The sequence below is a fragment of the Oryctolagus cuniculus genome, chromosome 8 (assembly GCF_964237555.1).
Source record: "Oryctolagus cuniculus chromosome 8, mOryCun1.1, whole genome shotgun sequence".
NCBI lineage: Eukaryota > Metazoa > Chordata > Mammalia > Lagomorpha > Leporidae > Oryctolagus > Oryctolagus cuniculus.
The window spans coordinates 57,116,945-57,131,246 of NC_091439.1; the positions used below are offsets into that span (position 1 = coordinate 57,116,945).

General features: G+C 49.8%; 1 protein-coding gene across 1 annotated transcript in view; it reads right to left on the reverse strand.

Annotated features, from left to right (window-relative positions):
• The window catches only part of HADH (hydroxyacyl-CoA dehydrogenase), a 50,939-nt gene extending 40,344 nt beyond the window's left edge, over positions 1-10,595 (reverse strand). The window contains exon 1 of the mRNA XM_002717172.5: positions 10,257-10,595. Coding sequence (XP_002717218.2) covers positions 10,257-10,559 — 303 coding nt within the window. The 5' untranslated portion in view covers positions 10,560-10,595. The remainder of the gene's footprint in view (positions 1-10,256) is intronic.
• Between the last annotated feature and the right edge of the window lie 3,707 nt (positions 10,596-14,302).

A 14,302-nucleotide genomic window follows, 5' to 3' on the forward strand; every position in this document is an offset into this window, starting at 1 on the left:
ATGTACCCAAAATGTAATTCTGGGAAAGGTTCTCTGCCTTCGTCTTTTACTCCATCAAACTTGTCAACGGTTCCCTGTGACCACTGAACGCAGCTTAAGCTCTACCCATGCGTGCCAGGGCCTGAAGGATGGCCACTCACCTCCTCCCATACACACCGCTCACCGTCACCCCACAGGAGCCCCTGCAACACCCACAAGGCTCCTGCCTCTGTTCCTGCCTCTCACCTGCAGCCCTCAGCCTTCTCCCCAGTGTAACCCAATAGCTCAGCCTGGCTATCACTTCTAGAACCCAAGGCCACGCAATAAGACCTACCCAGCCCCAGGCTAGAAGCAAGCACCTCCCCCACTGCCATCATCGCCTCCCTTCACTCACAGCTGCATCTACCACACTCCTCTCAAGGCCTGACTACCAAATGTCACTCAGCTCCCTAGCTGACCTCCCAGTCTCAGCCGGCTGTGGCAGGTTCTCCGGGAATGCTGACTGAACAAATACACCCAGCAGTAAAACCAAGACAAAGCTGAGGGCCTCTCCTGATAATGTGAGACCAACTATACTGCAGAGGGCCCTTATCAAGAACATAATTTCATGGTATCTTGAATGCAAGGAAATCAATAGCACTCATTCTTCTAGAGTTATCAGGGCTACCACCCAACTTACTGCCAACTTGCTGGGAAGGAGACAGTAATGGAGGAGTGAAAGGTCCCTTCTCCTCCCTTAGACATGCTATTTTTATAATAACGGAGGACACCTCTTCCTGGGACATTAACTTGAGTGGTCATAATTTAAATCACTCTGCTGAGAACTCATTTTACATTACAGAGACCCACATTGGATAAGACCTTGCCCACCAGCAGTCTGCAATGGAAACAAACTTATCTGAAGGCTAAGTCCTCAGCCCCATGGCTTTTCTAAGCCTAGTGGAAGGAGGGCTTAGCCAGAGAGGAAATATTTTTAGACAAAGGTGCTTCAGAGCTGTAAAAATAGGACAAGTGAATAGCACAGTTGTTAAAGCCCTTGAATACTCTGGCCACAGGGCCAAGTACACCTGCCAAGCAGAAGCAGGCTGGCTTCACATGTTTTTGCAAATCTATCCCTGGATCTGAAGCAGCTTCTCTGAAACAGCTTGAGTGGCAAGTCTGTGAAAACGCCAACCGGCTCAGTGACTGGGCTCCTCCCAGGCCCTTGCTCACTGTAGCTCCACTAGATGTCCCTTGAGTCCCCACACTATGGGAGGCTGCATTTCTCTGAAAAATCCCCAACCTGAGCCAACCCCCACTAGAATCTACCCCACTAGAATTCTGACTTCCTCCTGACCCCCAGGTAAGTGCACGAGGAGCCTTCATATCAAGGCCTGTCTTTTCAAGTTCCCAGGTTCGATACAGACAAGAAAAAAACGCCATAATCAGCTGCACTTCCCAGAGCTGGCAATTCTGGGTCTACGGTTATCTCCAGGTATACAAGATTTCAAACTCTGTCCTCAGCACAAGTTGTCTTCACTAACTTCACAATCAGAAAAAAGACGTTCTGCTGGGGCTCTCTCCTCCACTGCCACCACCACAACGAGCCAGTCTGGTCTCAAACAGCTAATCACTGGCTGGCCTCTTTTATCACATTTTTCTATTTCTAAAAATCAAGAAAATGCACTTACATTTTTTTAGACTAAACGTCTGTCAAATATATGAATTTTTTAAAAACATTTATTTTGCCGGCGCCGCGGCTCACTAGGCTAATCCTCCGCCTTGCGGCGCCGGCACACCGGGTTCCAGTCCCGGTCGGGGCGCCGGATTCTGTCCCGGTTGCCCCTCTTCCAGGCCAGCTCTCTGCTGTGGCCAGGGAGTGCAGTGGAGGATGGCCCTGGCCCAAGTGCTTGGGCCCTGCACCCCATGGGAGACCAGGAAAAGCACCTGGCTCCTGGCTCCTGCCATCGGATCAGCGTGGTGCGCCGGCCACGGCGGCCATTGGAGGGTGAACCAACGGCAAAGGAAGACCTTTCTCTCTCTCTCTCTCTCTCACTGTCCACTCTGCCTGTCAAAAAATAAAAAAATAAATAAAAAATAAAAAAAAAACATTTATTTTATTTATTTGAAAGGCAGAGTGAGAGACAAAAATGGGGTGGCAGAGGGAGACTGACTGATTAAAGCTTGTGAGCAATCTTCCATCCACTAAATCACTCCCCAAGTGGCTGCAAGGGCCAGGGCTGGGCCAGGCCAAAGCCAGGAGTCTGGAACTTCATCCATGTCTCCCACATGGGTGGAAGGGGTCCAAGTACTTGGGCCATCTTCCACTGCTTTCCCAGGCGTATTAAAGGAAGCTGATCAGAAGTGGAGCAGCTGGGACCCTATCCATCACTCTGATATGGGATGCTGGCATTATAAGAGGAGCTTGATCTGTTGTGCCACAGCAACAACCCCAAAATACAATATTTTAAAAAATTCATTAAGGAGCCGGCGCCGCGGCTCACTAGGCTAATCCTTCGCCTAGCGGCGCCGGCACACCGGGTTCTAGTCCCGGTCGGGGCGCCGGATTCTGTCCTGGTTGCCCCTCTTCCAGGCCAGCTCTCTGCTGTGGCCAGGGAGTGCAGTGGAGGATGACCCAAGTGCTTGGGCCCTGCACCCCATGGGAGACCAGGAGAAGTACCTGGCTCCTGCCATCGGATCAGCGCGGTGCGCCGGCCGCAGCATGCCAGCCGCGGCGGCCATTGGAGGGTGAACCAACGGCAAAAGGAAGACCTTTCTCTCTGTTTCTCTCTCTCACTGTCCACTCTGCCTGTCAAAAAATTTAAAAAAAAAATTAAAAAAAAAATTCATTAAGGAGCCGGCACCGCGGCTCACTAGGCTAATCCTCCGCCTTGCAGTGCCGGCACACCGGGTTCTAGTTCTGGTCGGGGCGCCGGATTCTGTCCCGGTTGCCCCTCTTCCAGGCCAGCTCTCTGCTGTGGCCAGGGAGTGCAGTGGAGGATGGCCCAAGTGCTTGGGCCCTGCACCCGCATGGGAGACCAGGAGAAGTACCTGGCTTCTGCCATCGGATCAGCGCGGCCATTGGATCAGCGGCGGCCATTGGAGGGTGAACCAACGGCAAAAGGAAGACCTTTCTCTCTGTCTCTCTCTCTCTCACTGTCCACTCTGCCTGTCAAAAAAAAAATTCATTAAGGGTTTGGTAATGTAGAAAAAACAACTTCTTTCCCAGGCTTTCCACCTCCCACAAATCTTGAAAAGGGAAAGGGATAAACAGACACATTAACATCATCAACTAAATCTTAGTTACACTTAGAATCGCTAAAAAATGACACCACAATGGATACTTCCTGGGGGAGAAGTGACAAATCCAAACTGGTCTCTGGTCTCTGGGAAGATTAAAATGGCAATGCTTGTGATGATCAAAGGTTTGTTTGTTTTTTTTTTTTAAATAATTTTTTCACTGAAAGGACAAATGACAAGGTTCCCACAATAATTTCAGGCAACATGTCCTGTCCAAGAACTGCAAAGGACAGGGCAGAGGAAAGCTCCCTCAAAGAGGAAGCTACGGGGCAGGGCCTTTTCCAGTATGGAGGTGACACCATAGCCTTATCGTCAGCATGCATGAAGCTGGAAGAACAGCAGAAACAGAAGAAAGAAACTCCCCAGACAAAGCTGGGGAGGCCGAGGGAGGAAATACAAGGACCTGGTTAAATCCTGGGAGGTGAGTGTGAGTCTACTACGTGCAGAACGATGGCAGCAGAGCACCCACGTGGAGGTGACAGCAGATACCTCTAACTTCTGAGTCCACAGCTGAGGCGAGGGCAAGCCGGTGCCTGCTTACTCCAGACACCCACAGAAGACAGGGCAGAGGTGATTATCATAACAGTCACAAGAAATGACAGACATCAAAGTGCTCTGAAAGGGATAATGCGTCACTTCTGTAGAGTGGTTTTCCAACTATCAGGCTGTACTCTAAATACCTGATGACAACACACCTTTGGTACTACTCAGAAACACATAAATACAGCACAAAGGCAAGCCTTCTCAACAATCCATGTAAGTTTTAAAGTTTTTACAATTGTTTGGACTCCCCCTATCTCTCTGTGAAATATCTTCAAAGACAGTTAAGGGCCTAAATAAAAGAAATCATTGGGGCCAGCGCTGTGGCACAGTAGGCTAAGCCTCTGCCTGCAGCTCTGGCATCCTGTATGAGTGTCAGTTCGAGTCCTGGCTGCTCCACTTCTGATCCAGCTCTCTGCTATGGGAAGGCAGTAGAAGAGGGGCTAAGCACTTGGGCCCCTGCACCCACATGGGAGACCTGGAAGAAGCTCCTGGCTCCTGACTTTGGATGGTTTCAGTTCCAGCCATTTGGGGAATGAACCAGCAGATGGAAGACCTTTCTCTCTGTCTTTCCCTCTGCCTGTCTGTAACTTTACCTCTCAAATAAATAAATAAAAGAAATTAAAAAAAATCATCACTGGATTAGATCTGATGGGGCTACATAAAAGCAACAACATTTACTGATCAGTTGCCATGAACTACATTAACACTATTCACAGCATTTGTACATGTATTTGCTCATTTAACTTATTTTATTTTTTTATTTTTTGACAGGCAGAGTGGACAGTGAAAGAGAGAGACAGAGAGAAAGGTCTTCCTTTTGCCGTTGGTTCACCCTCTAATGGCCGCCATGGCCAGCGTGCTGCAGCCGGTGCACCGTGATGATCTGATGGCAAGAGCCAGGTACTTATCCTGGTCTCCCATGGGGTGCAGGGCCCAAGCACTTGGACCATCCTCCACTGCCTTCCCGGGCCACAGCAGAGAGCTGGCCTGGAAGAGGGGCAACCGGGACAGAATCCAGCGCCCCAACCGGGACTAGAACCCAGTGTGCCGGCGCCACAAGGCAAAGGATTAGCCTAGTGAGCCGCGGCGCCGGCCGCTCATTTACCTTAAAGAACTGTGATGTAAGTATCACTATTCCCTGATGAGGAGGCAGAAGGGTCAGGTGACTTGCCCAGGTTCTTACAAGCCAGGAGAGAAAGGAAGGAACCCACAGGCCCTTCTTCAAGCTTAGAACACCACTCACCAGCCCCATCACCTCATCAGCAAACCTGGTGGGAGACACCGAACAGAGAGCAGCAGCATTACCTTGCGGTGGTCCCAAGAGAACTAGGCAGTGAGGAGTGTGTGCTCAGGCAGATATGTGGTAGAGAGGTAGGGAAGGGAAGGAAATGAGAAACCCAACAAGATGCAGGTAACAGGTAAGGCCAGACCTAGGACACGGCCAGGAAAAATCAAAACCTGACTGAAGTGCCATTTCTGTTCCACAAATCATCCAAACACATTCAATGACATTTATTGCATGTCAGCCCAGGCTCTGGGAATGACAGTATCTCAACCTGCCACATGTCCCAAGACTAAAATTCTGATAGAGGACGGTTTTACCATCTCAGTAGCTCAGTGCCAGTGCAAGAAGTGTCCAGTAAGGAATTCAGCAGCAACACAGGAAATGAGAGAACTTCATGACCATCAGGCATCCCATACCCTCGAGTAGGAAGTTAACACTGGGGAATAAGACTATTCCCTCCAGGGGCTGGCCCTGTGGTGCAACAGGTTAAGTCTCTGCCTGGGATGCCAGCATCCCATATAAGCACAGGTTCTAGTCCTGGTTGCTCCACTTCCAAACCAACTCGCTGCTGAAGCTCTTGGGTAGGCAACGGATGATCATTCAAGTACTTGGACCCCTGCCACCCAGATGGAAGACCCAGCCTGCCTGACTTTGGCCTGATCCAGTCCTGACCTTTGAGGTCATATGGGAGATGAACCAACGAATGGAAGATCTCAGTCTCTGATTCTCTCTGTAACTGCCTTTCAATCTTATATATAAATACTTCCCCCAGACAGAACTGTCAAAATGAGGCATGCTTACAGTCAGGTGACCGCCAGTCTCCTGTGATGCCGAAATTCCCAGGCCCCTGCACTGTTTCTCAACCAAACTTCACTGTAACAACAGAAAAGAATAAAGCTAAAAAGCCCAAAGCAACTATGATCCTTCTTCTATTCAGCATCAGAAAACAGAGCTAGGGGCAGGAGAAGAGTTGGGTACATAAAGTCGGTGGCTGGGGGAAGCTCTCAGCTCTGCCAGAATCCTTACCAAGAATCACATAACACAAAGGCTGGGAACATACTTTCATCTATAGCTTAGGATGCTCCCTGTGTCCCCTCTTTGTTTTAATACCCTAAGGAGTTCTCCTCGAAGAAATGTGTACTTTCTGCTTTTTAAAAAGTAAAAAACAGGAAAGTTTTGAATTAGAAGAACCTATCCTGTCTTCGAGATAAAAGCTTTTCTCATTTCCTCAAAGTGTACTGCACTGAAAAGAACCCTGTGCTAGAAACCTCCGAAACGCAGTTCCCGCGGAGCCCACTGCTGCTCGAGAGTAATTTAATGAAAGTTATGAGCCCTCTGGGCAACTCATGTGGAAAAGGCAATGGACCACACAAACCTTAAAGTGAATTCACTCTATCAAGCAGAGAAATGCACAGCTAGTGGTTTCCTTCCTTCCTTTTTTCCCCCCTCTTTATGAAGCATAAAATAATGTGTCCCTCATGCAAGGTTCATTAAATGCCACAGGCTTCTTTGCTGGCCTAAGTGTACAGCTGAAGATAAATTGGCAATCAAAACCAAGTCAGAAGTGTATAATAGGTAAGTACACAGAACAAGTTCATGTACTTAAATATTAACCTGCAGCCCAAGGGATTTTTTAAATTTAAAACAAACAAAATAAATGACAGGCAAAGTAGATTCTCCTGGAGGATACACACGTACAAATGGCCTGTGTTCTGATCAAATGTAATTAAGCCTGGACCTCACCTATCTTAAATTGCTTAATTGCTTGAAAATGCATCAGGTGCCTACAAAATGCATTTAAACATTTTTCACCCTGCTCAGCACAAACTGGAACACATGTTTAAAATCATTTTTATTAAACATTTATTTATTTATTTGAAAGGCTAAGTTACAGAGAGAGGGAGAGACAGAGCAAGAGATCTTCCATCCACTGGATCACTCCTCAAATGGTTGCCATGACCGGGGCTGGGCCAGGCTGAAGCCAAGAGCCAGGAGCTTCTTCTGGGCCTCCCACACAAATGCAGAAGGATAAGCACTTGGGACACTTTCCTCTGCTTTCCCAGGCACATTAGCAGAGAGTTGGACTGGAAGTAGAGCGGTCAGGACTTGAACTGGCACCCATAAGGGTTGCTGGGGTCACGGTTATAGCTTAACCCGCTATGGCACAACACTGGCCCCTAAAAATTATTATTTAAAAGAAGACCTGAAATTGTAGAGAACTACACCTTGATTAAAATGAAAACTGGGGCCGGCGCTGTAGTGCAGCAAGTTAATCCTCCGCCTGCAGTGCTGGCAACCCTACAGGTGCTGGTTCTAGTCCCGGCTGCCCTCTTCCAATCCAGCTCTCTGCTATGGCCTGGGAAAGTAGCAGACGACGGCCCAAGCGCTTGGGCCCCTGTACCTGGAAGAAGCTCCTGGCTTCTAGCTTCGGATCTATTCCGTTCCAGCTGTTGTGGCCATTTGGGTAGTAAATCAACGGAGGGAAGACCTTTCTCTCTGTCTCTCCCTCTCACTGTCTGTAATTCTACCTCTCAAATAAATGAATAAAATCTCTTTAAAAAAATGAAAACTACATCAGAGTTTAGGTGAATGAAGCTGAACGTGACTTAGGAGCACGACCTACATGCTCATGTGTTCACACTTTCATGGGAAGTGTCCTCCCTCTTTGCAGAGTTTCCTGAGCAAAAGTGCTATCAGCTAGACTAAGATGAAAGGGAATCATGATCATTATTCTCGTCCAAACGTTACCAGCTACCTCAGCGGCAAGGATCAGGAATGGGGTGGATATGAGAAGAAAAGGGCAAGAGGACAACACGAGTGCAATGAAGACCATCATAAAAGCAGCCACCACTCTGTGAGCTCTTGTTACATGCCAGACGCTGTGCTAAGAGCCGGTATGCACTGATTCTGTCAGTCCTCTCCGTATTCCGATGTGGCCTGTCCTAGTCTCCATCTTACTTCAGAGGGGGAAAACCGAGGCACAGTGGTACAGTGACTTTCCAGGTCTAACGCAGCCCACATGGGACACAGCCAGCATGCAGGCTGGCCACCTTCACTTACCCAACTGGAGCCCGTCTGTCTTCAAGACATAGCAACTAATTAGTCAGGGACACCCAGTACACAGAACACATCTACTCTGTGCCAAGAACTGTTGGTCAAAGAGCAAAAAGAATGAGGCAATCCTGCCGAGAACTGCACGTTGTGGGGAAGGGTGCAGAAGCAGAGCCGTCACACTACTGAAACCACTGCACACAGGGGCTGCTCTGCGGGAAAGCCGAGTTCCCTTCACAAGATCAGAAACGCCGCCTAATGTCAGGAGGCTCGCTTAAGCCTCTCCGTGTGAAGGGCGGCACCCCAAGACTGCCCGCCGTGCAGATTCTGGTCTTCATCACTTCCTGGAATGACACTTCCACTGTGTTTCCAATCTGTAGGGGGAAGAGCTTTCATTTTTCCCCTTAAGTTTCCAAGGGCACTCCACGGTCCAACTACTCCAGGCCTCAGATCACCAGTCTGTGTCCGCATGAGTCAGTCATCCCTCCTCAGGAGAAGCTCCCACATCATACCCACATCTCAGGTGCTGCCTCTGCACCTTTTCATGCAACACAATGTCTTTCATTGGTCAAGGATGGACACAGCATTCCAAGGACTGAGCACCTGAGTGTGTGCCAAAGATGAGGCCGTGCTTCCTACTCTAGTTGCTACTCCTCTTCACTGCAAACTGCAAGCACAACACCCCAAACAGCCTCCGGACCCACTTCCCACGTTGTTACTGGAGGCCTAAGGCCTCAATATTTTGTTACTCAGATGTTGTTTAAATGTTTTAAAACAAATACATTGTTTTATTCCTGCTCCACAACAAATATCACTCTAGGGATGTTGGGAGAGAATGGAAGTAGAAATGCACTCAAACTAAATTTTTTCTTGAATATAGTGTGTGGAACTTTTAGGCTAAAGAGACCTAGTCTCCACATGCCATGTATAACACAGATCATGGAGGTACCATGACCCCCAGCCAAGGTATCCACACAGTAAAAAGCACAATGTATGAACAAAAACAGTCTCAGAACAGGAGAGTGTAGAGTCAGGGGAATAAAACATTATAGAAAAACAGATTTTAGAAGAAAAATGCAAACAAATTAATATGGTACCAAACATATACAGGGAGGAGAAAGATATATATAAAATAATGAAAATTTTCTTTTAAAAAGCAGGCATTAAAATGTGGACTTGGTTGGAAATATACACTGAAAATTAACTTTTTTTTTTATGGCTGCAGCTGTTGCACTCGAGTACTCTTCCCCTGGCCCTCACCACCACACCAACATCTTATTTGCAAAGGACTGAAACGCTAACAAAGATAATCTGATAGGATGTGAAAAATCACAGCTCTCCAACGTGTGCTGGAATGTAACCATTCAAATACAGTACTAGCATTACAATACCCAGGTGATCCATTGCACAACCGACCCTGAACTGCAGCTCAGCTGGAACAGGGCAGAGTTTAGAGACGTCTCCCCTCCCACTCTTCCCAGCACCACAGCTGCGCGCAGATCTCTGCACAGAAGGCACTAGGTCAAAAGTCAAAGTTGCCTAGCGCTGCCAAAGACAGCCCCAGGGGCTCTGCAAGCTCCAATATATGATCTTATATAAAGTCCTGCAAAGGTAATGACTACAGTTATTTTACAGAGCGTGGAGATCGTTCGGACAAAGACTGCAGAATTTAAAATAAATAATAAACACACGTAAAACTGGTTCCAGTCCAGTTCTCTGGAAGCAAATTACTGGTAGGGGCCGAGTGCCGAGCATGTGCGTCACGCCTCGGCGTCGTGCACAGAAAATGCGATCTTCTCTTGCATGGCCCGGTTCCGAAGCGCCTCCGTCAACCCTCGCCCCGGAACGTTCCTCGAGCCCAGGGGACCTGGACAGGGGCCACAGGCTCGCTCCGCCCAAGGACTCTGAACTTGCAGGGAATGGAGACTACCGCGCCCGCCTTCACAGGCCCAGACGCGCAGAATCCCTACCACCCGGGCAGGGTCGGTCGGGGTCGGTCGGGGCCGGGCGGGGCCGGGCGGGGCGGGCAAGCACCTTCCGGGGCCAGCACGCGGAGGCCCCGGGGCGAGAGCCAGCGCTTGCGCCTCAGGTGGGCAGCAGCGCGAGCGGGGAGGCTCACCTGGGCGATGCCGGCGCCCATCAGCCCGCCGCCGAGGACCGTCACGTGCTTGACGATGATTTTCTTCGCCGCGGCCGAGGCAGTAGACGAGGAGGACACGGAGCGCACAAACTGCCTGGTTACGAACGCCATGGTGCGACGGCGACGAGAAGGGGGCGGGTGACAGCGACCAGAGGAGCGACTCAGGCTGCAGCGGCCGTGCAGGCGACTTTTAGGGGCGGAGACGCAGGCCGCCCTGCAGCCCGCGCGCCCCCGGGACGTCACCGGGCGTCGGGGCGGGGACTGGCGATGCGCCCCGCCCATTGGCCTCGGCTGCGGCGACGGCGTTCGAACGTCGGAGCGCCGCGGCCCGGCCCACGTGGGCGGGCTCTGGCGGTGGTGTTCCGCCCCCGTCACGTGTCAGCAAGTGCAGCGCTTGTGTCTTATAGCTGCGGCGGGTGGCGGGCAGCAGATTCAGCTGGGGAGCTCAGCCTCTCTCAAGCTGACGGCGAATCCTGTGTGCGGCTTCCCTTTGAATTGTTCTCGTAGCTAATTTTGTAAAAATATAGAAGAAGCAGGCCGGCGCCGCGGCTCACTAGGCTAATCCTCCGCCTTGCGGCGCCGGCACCCCAGGTTCTACCGGGTTCTAGTCTCGGTCGGGGCGCCGGATTTTGTCCCGGTTGCCCCTCTTCCAGGCCAGCTCTCTGCTGTGGCCAGGGAGTGCAGTGGAGGATGGCCCAGGTGCTTGGGCCCTGCACCCCATGGGAGACCAGGATAAGTACCTGGCTCCTGCCATCGGATCAGCGCGGTGTGCGCTGGCCGTGGCAGCCATTGGAAGGTGAACCAACGGCAAAGGAAGACCTTTCTCTCTGTTTCTCTCTCTCACTGTCCACTCTGCCCATCAAAAAAAAAAAAAATAGAAGAAGCGCTGTGGCTGAGTAACTTGTATGCTTGGGAAGTCACTCCTGACGGTAGGGACAGTGTTAATTCAAATGATCCAAGTCCATGACCAGCTACACTGCTGTACCGAGTGCAAAAATGGGAATAGAAATGGGAAGGGGGAGATTACACAGAGAAACTGAGTAACTTGAGTAAATTTACAGAGAGGATATAGACGGAGGGAGCAGCAGAGAGAGGAACTTGAGAGAAAAATGCAGTACGAGAAGGCGTGAGGAAACTAGGCATAGAGGTGAAGCTAGAAGGGTAGCTTGGAAGGATGGTGCGTTACTTGGATCTTAACTTTCAGTCCTTATTCACAATTTATATCTAATACAAGGTCGAACATGGTCCCATTACAGTGTTGTCACAGTATATTTTTAAAGATGAGGTGTCTGTGTGTGTTACATGACGAGGGAGTATGGTGTGTTTTCAGATCTCTGATTTTCTTAGGAAAGAAAGAATAACCACCCGCGTTAGTCCACTCAGGCTGCTCTAACAAAATACCGTGAACTGAGTGGCTTTATAAACAGTGGACGCTCATTTCTCATGGTTCTGGACTGAGAAGTCTGAGGTCAAGCAACCGGCAAACGCAGGGTCTTTCTGCTGATTCGTGTTGGTAGATCACCCTTCCCCACTGTGTTCTCACCTTGTGGAAGGGGCACGTGAGCTCACTGAGATTTCTTCTGTCAGGGCACTCATCCCATTCATGAGGGTCTGCCTTGTGACATAAGCACCTCCCAAAAGCCAACCTCTAAATATCCTCATATTAGGTTTCAACATATAAGAGTACTTCAAAAAGTCCATGGGAAATTGTATTAGGGGCCTGCACTGCGGTGTAAGGGGTTAAGCAGTCGCCCGTGATGCCGGCACCCCATATGGGTGCCAGTTCATGTACCAGCAGCTCCACTTCTGATCCAGGTCCCTGCTAATGTGCCTGGAAAAGCAGTGGAAATGGCCCAAGTTCTTGAACCCCTGCCACCCATGTGGGAGACCCAGAAGAAGCTTCTGGCTTTCACCTGGCCCAGCTCTGGCTTTTACAGCTATTTAGGGAATGAACCAGCAAAGGGATGATCTCTCTCTGCCTCTCCCTCTCTCTGTAACTTTACCTTTCAAATAATTAAATAATTTTTTTTTTGACAGGCAGAGTGGACAGTGAGAGAGGGAGAGACAGAGAGAAAGGTCTTCCTTTTGCCGTTGGTTCACCCTCCAATGGCCACCATGGCCGGCGCGCTGCAGCCGGCACATCGCGCAGATCCGAAGCCAGGAGCCAGGTGCTTTTCCTGGTCTCCCATGCGGGTGCAGGGCCCAAGCACTTGGGCCATCCTCCACTGCACTCCCAGGCCATAGCAGAGAGCTGGCCTGGAAGAGGGGCAACTGGGACAGAATCCGGCGCCCCAACTGGGACTAGAACCTGGGGTGCCGGCGCCGCAAGGCGGAGGATTAGCCCAGTGAGCCGCGGTGCCGGCCAGTAAATAAATTTTTAAACAAAAGGGAAAATTGAGTTAAAAAGTCTGTTCATTTTGTTGCAAAAATGCTTGAAATCCATGCATTTGAGGGGGCTTCAAAAAGTTCAAGGAAAATATGTCTTATGAAAAAAAAAATTTCAAAAATTTTCAGTGCCAAAATGGACTTTTTAATACAAGTTTTATATGGACTTTTGGAAATGCACTTGTATAAATTTGGGGGGAGGAGGCACAGCATTCACTCGTAGCACCACAGCCGGGGTTTTAGTGACTCTCGAATCTGAGGCTGTCTATGTAGTATGTGAAGGAAGGAGCACTGTGGTAGGAACCGGGAGTCGCATACGGTGCCCAGTGCTGAGCGGTCTTGTGCAGACACTTACATCCGTGGGCTTGACTGTCCTCCAGCTGTGTCACACTCAGACTCTAGTCCTGCTTGTGAGGCACGAGGGCCACCCCTGCCCTGTCCTGATCAGATGGCAGTTAACAATAGAGTCATTCTTCTCTTGCCAGGCCTGCAGGTCATCTCCCAAGGGTGGCCTAGGAATGACCTCTGTGGTCCCTGGCTTGCACCTTCAGCCTGTTTCTTGCAGGTGTGTTTCACTTCTCTCTGCAGACAGAATGAAGCACTGGGAAGCATGACCCCAGCCACTGAACCAACTCAGAGACAGCAAGCACTTTGCAAAGGGAAGGGCTGGCGCAGAGAAAACAGAAAGTAATGGCCACTTTGATTTTTGTCCCATTAATGGGAAATTGAAAGACTTACAAAACAGATATCAAAGAAGCATTATGTCATAGCATACATGGTAGGGGGCTCTGAGAGCGATGAGTACCCTAGATGGTTTGCCTTCCACAAAGCAGTGATGGGGCAAAGAATGGTCTCCATGCTGTAGGACCTGAGTAGCAGAGAGAGCCGGGCTGTCACTGACACTCAGGCTCCACCTTGGCAGGTGCTGCACACGGACCCAAGGACAGGGTTTGTGGACAACCATGACCATCCGTGGGGACAGCTTTCGTTGAATGACTTGGAATTTTCCTTCTCTTCGTGGCAAATGAATGGCTCTGGCTTCCTAAGGAAAGAATGACGAATCAGTGCTGCTTCTCCTGGTTTACTGAGCTCAATTTACGTTGAGATTTTGTACAGCAGAAAACCGGAAGTGGTGGCTGCCTGGAGGGATAGCAAAGCCCACCTAGTTCAGCCCTCCTCCTACCCCCTGCAATGTCAATGATGGCTGACAGTGCCACTCCTGGCCACAGTGTTTGCATAATGAAGATATACAATGGGTTTGAGAAGGGCATAGTGCCATGTTTGCGTATCTTGCTGACACATGTTTCATATGACTTAGAAATACATGTATGGCTGGACAGCTATCAGTTAAGACACCTGCATCCCATATAAGTGCAGATTCAAGTCCTGCCTGCTCCACTTCTGATCTGCCTCCCTGCTAATTCTCTTAGGAAAGCAGCAGGAGATGGCCCAAGTACTTGGGCCCTGCCACCCATAAAGACATGGGTGGAATTCTAGGCTGCTGGCTTTAGCCTGACCTAGCCACCCCCTGCCATTGTGGCCAACTAGGGAATGAAACAGTGGTTAGAGGATCTCTCTCCCTCCCTTTCTGTAACTCTGCATTTCAAATAAATAAGTAAATCTTAAAATTTTTTTTTAAA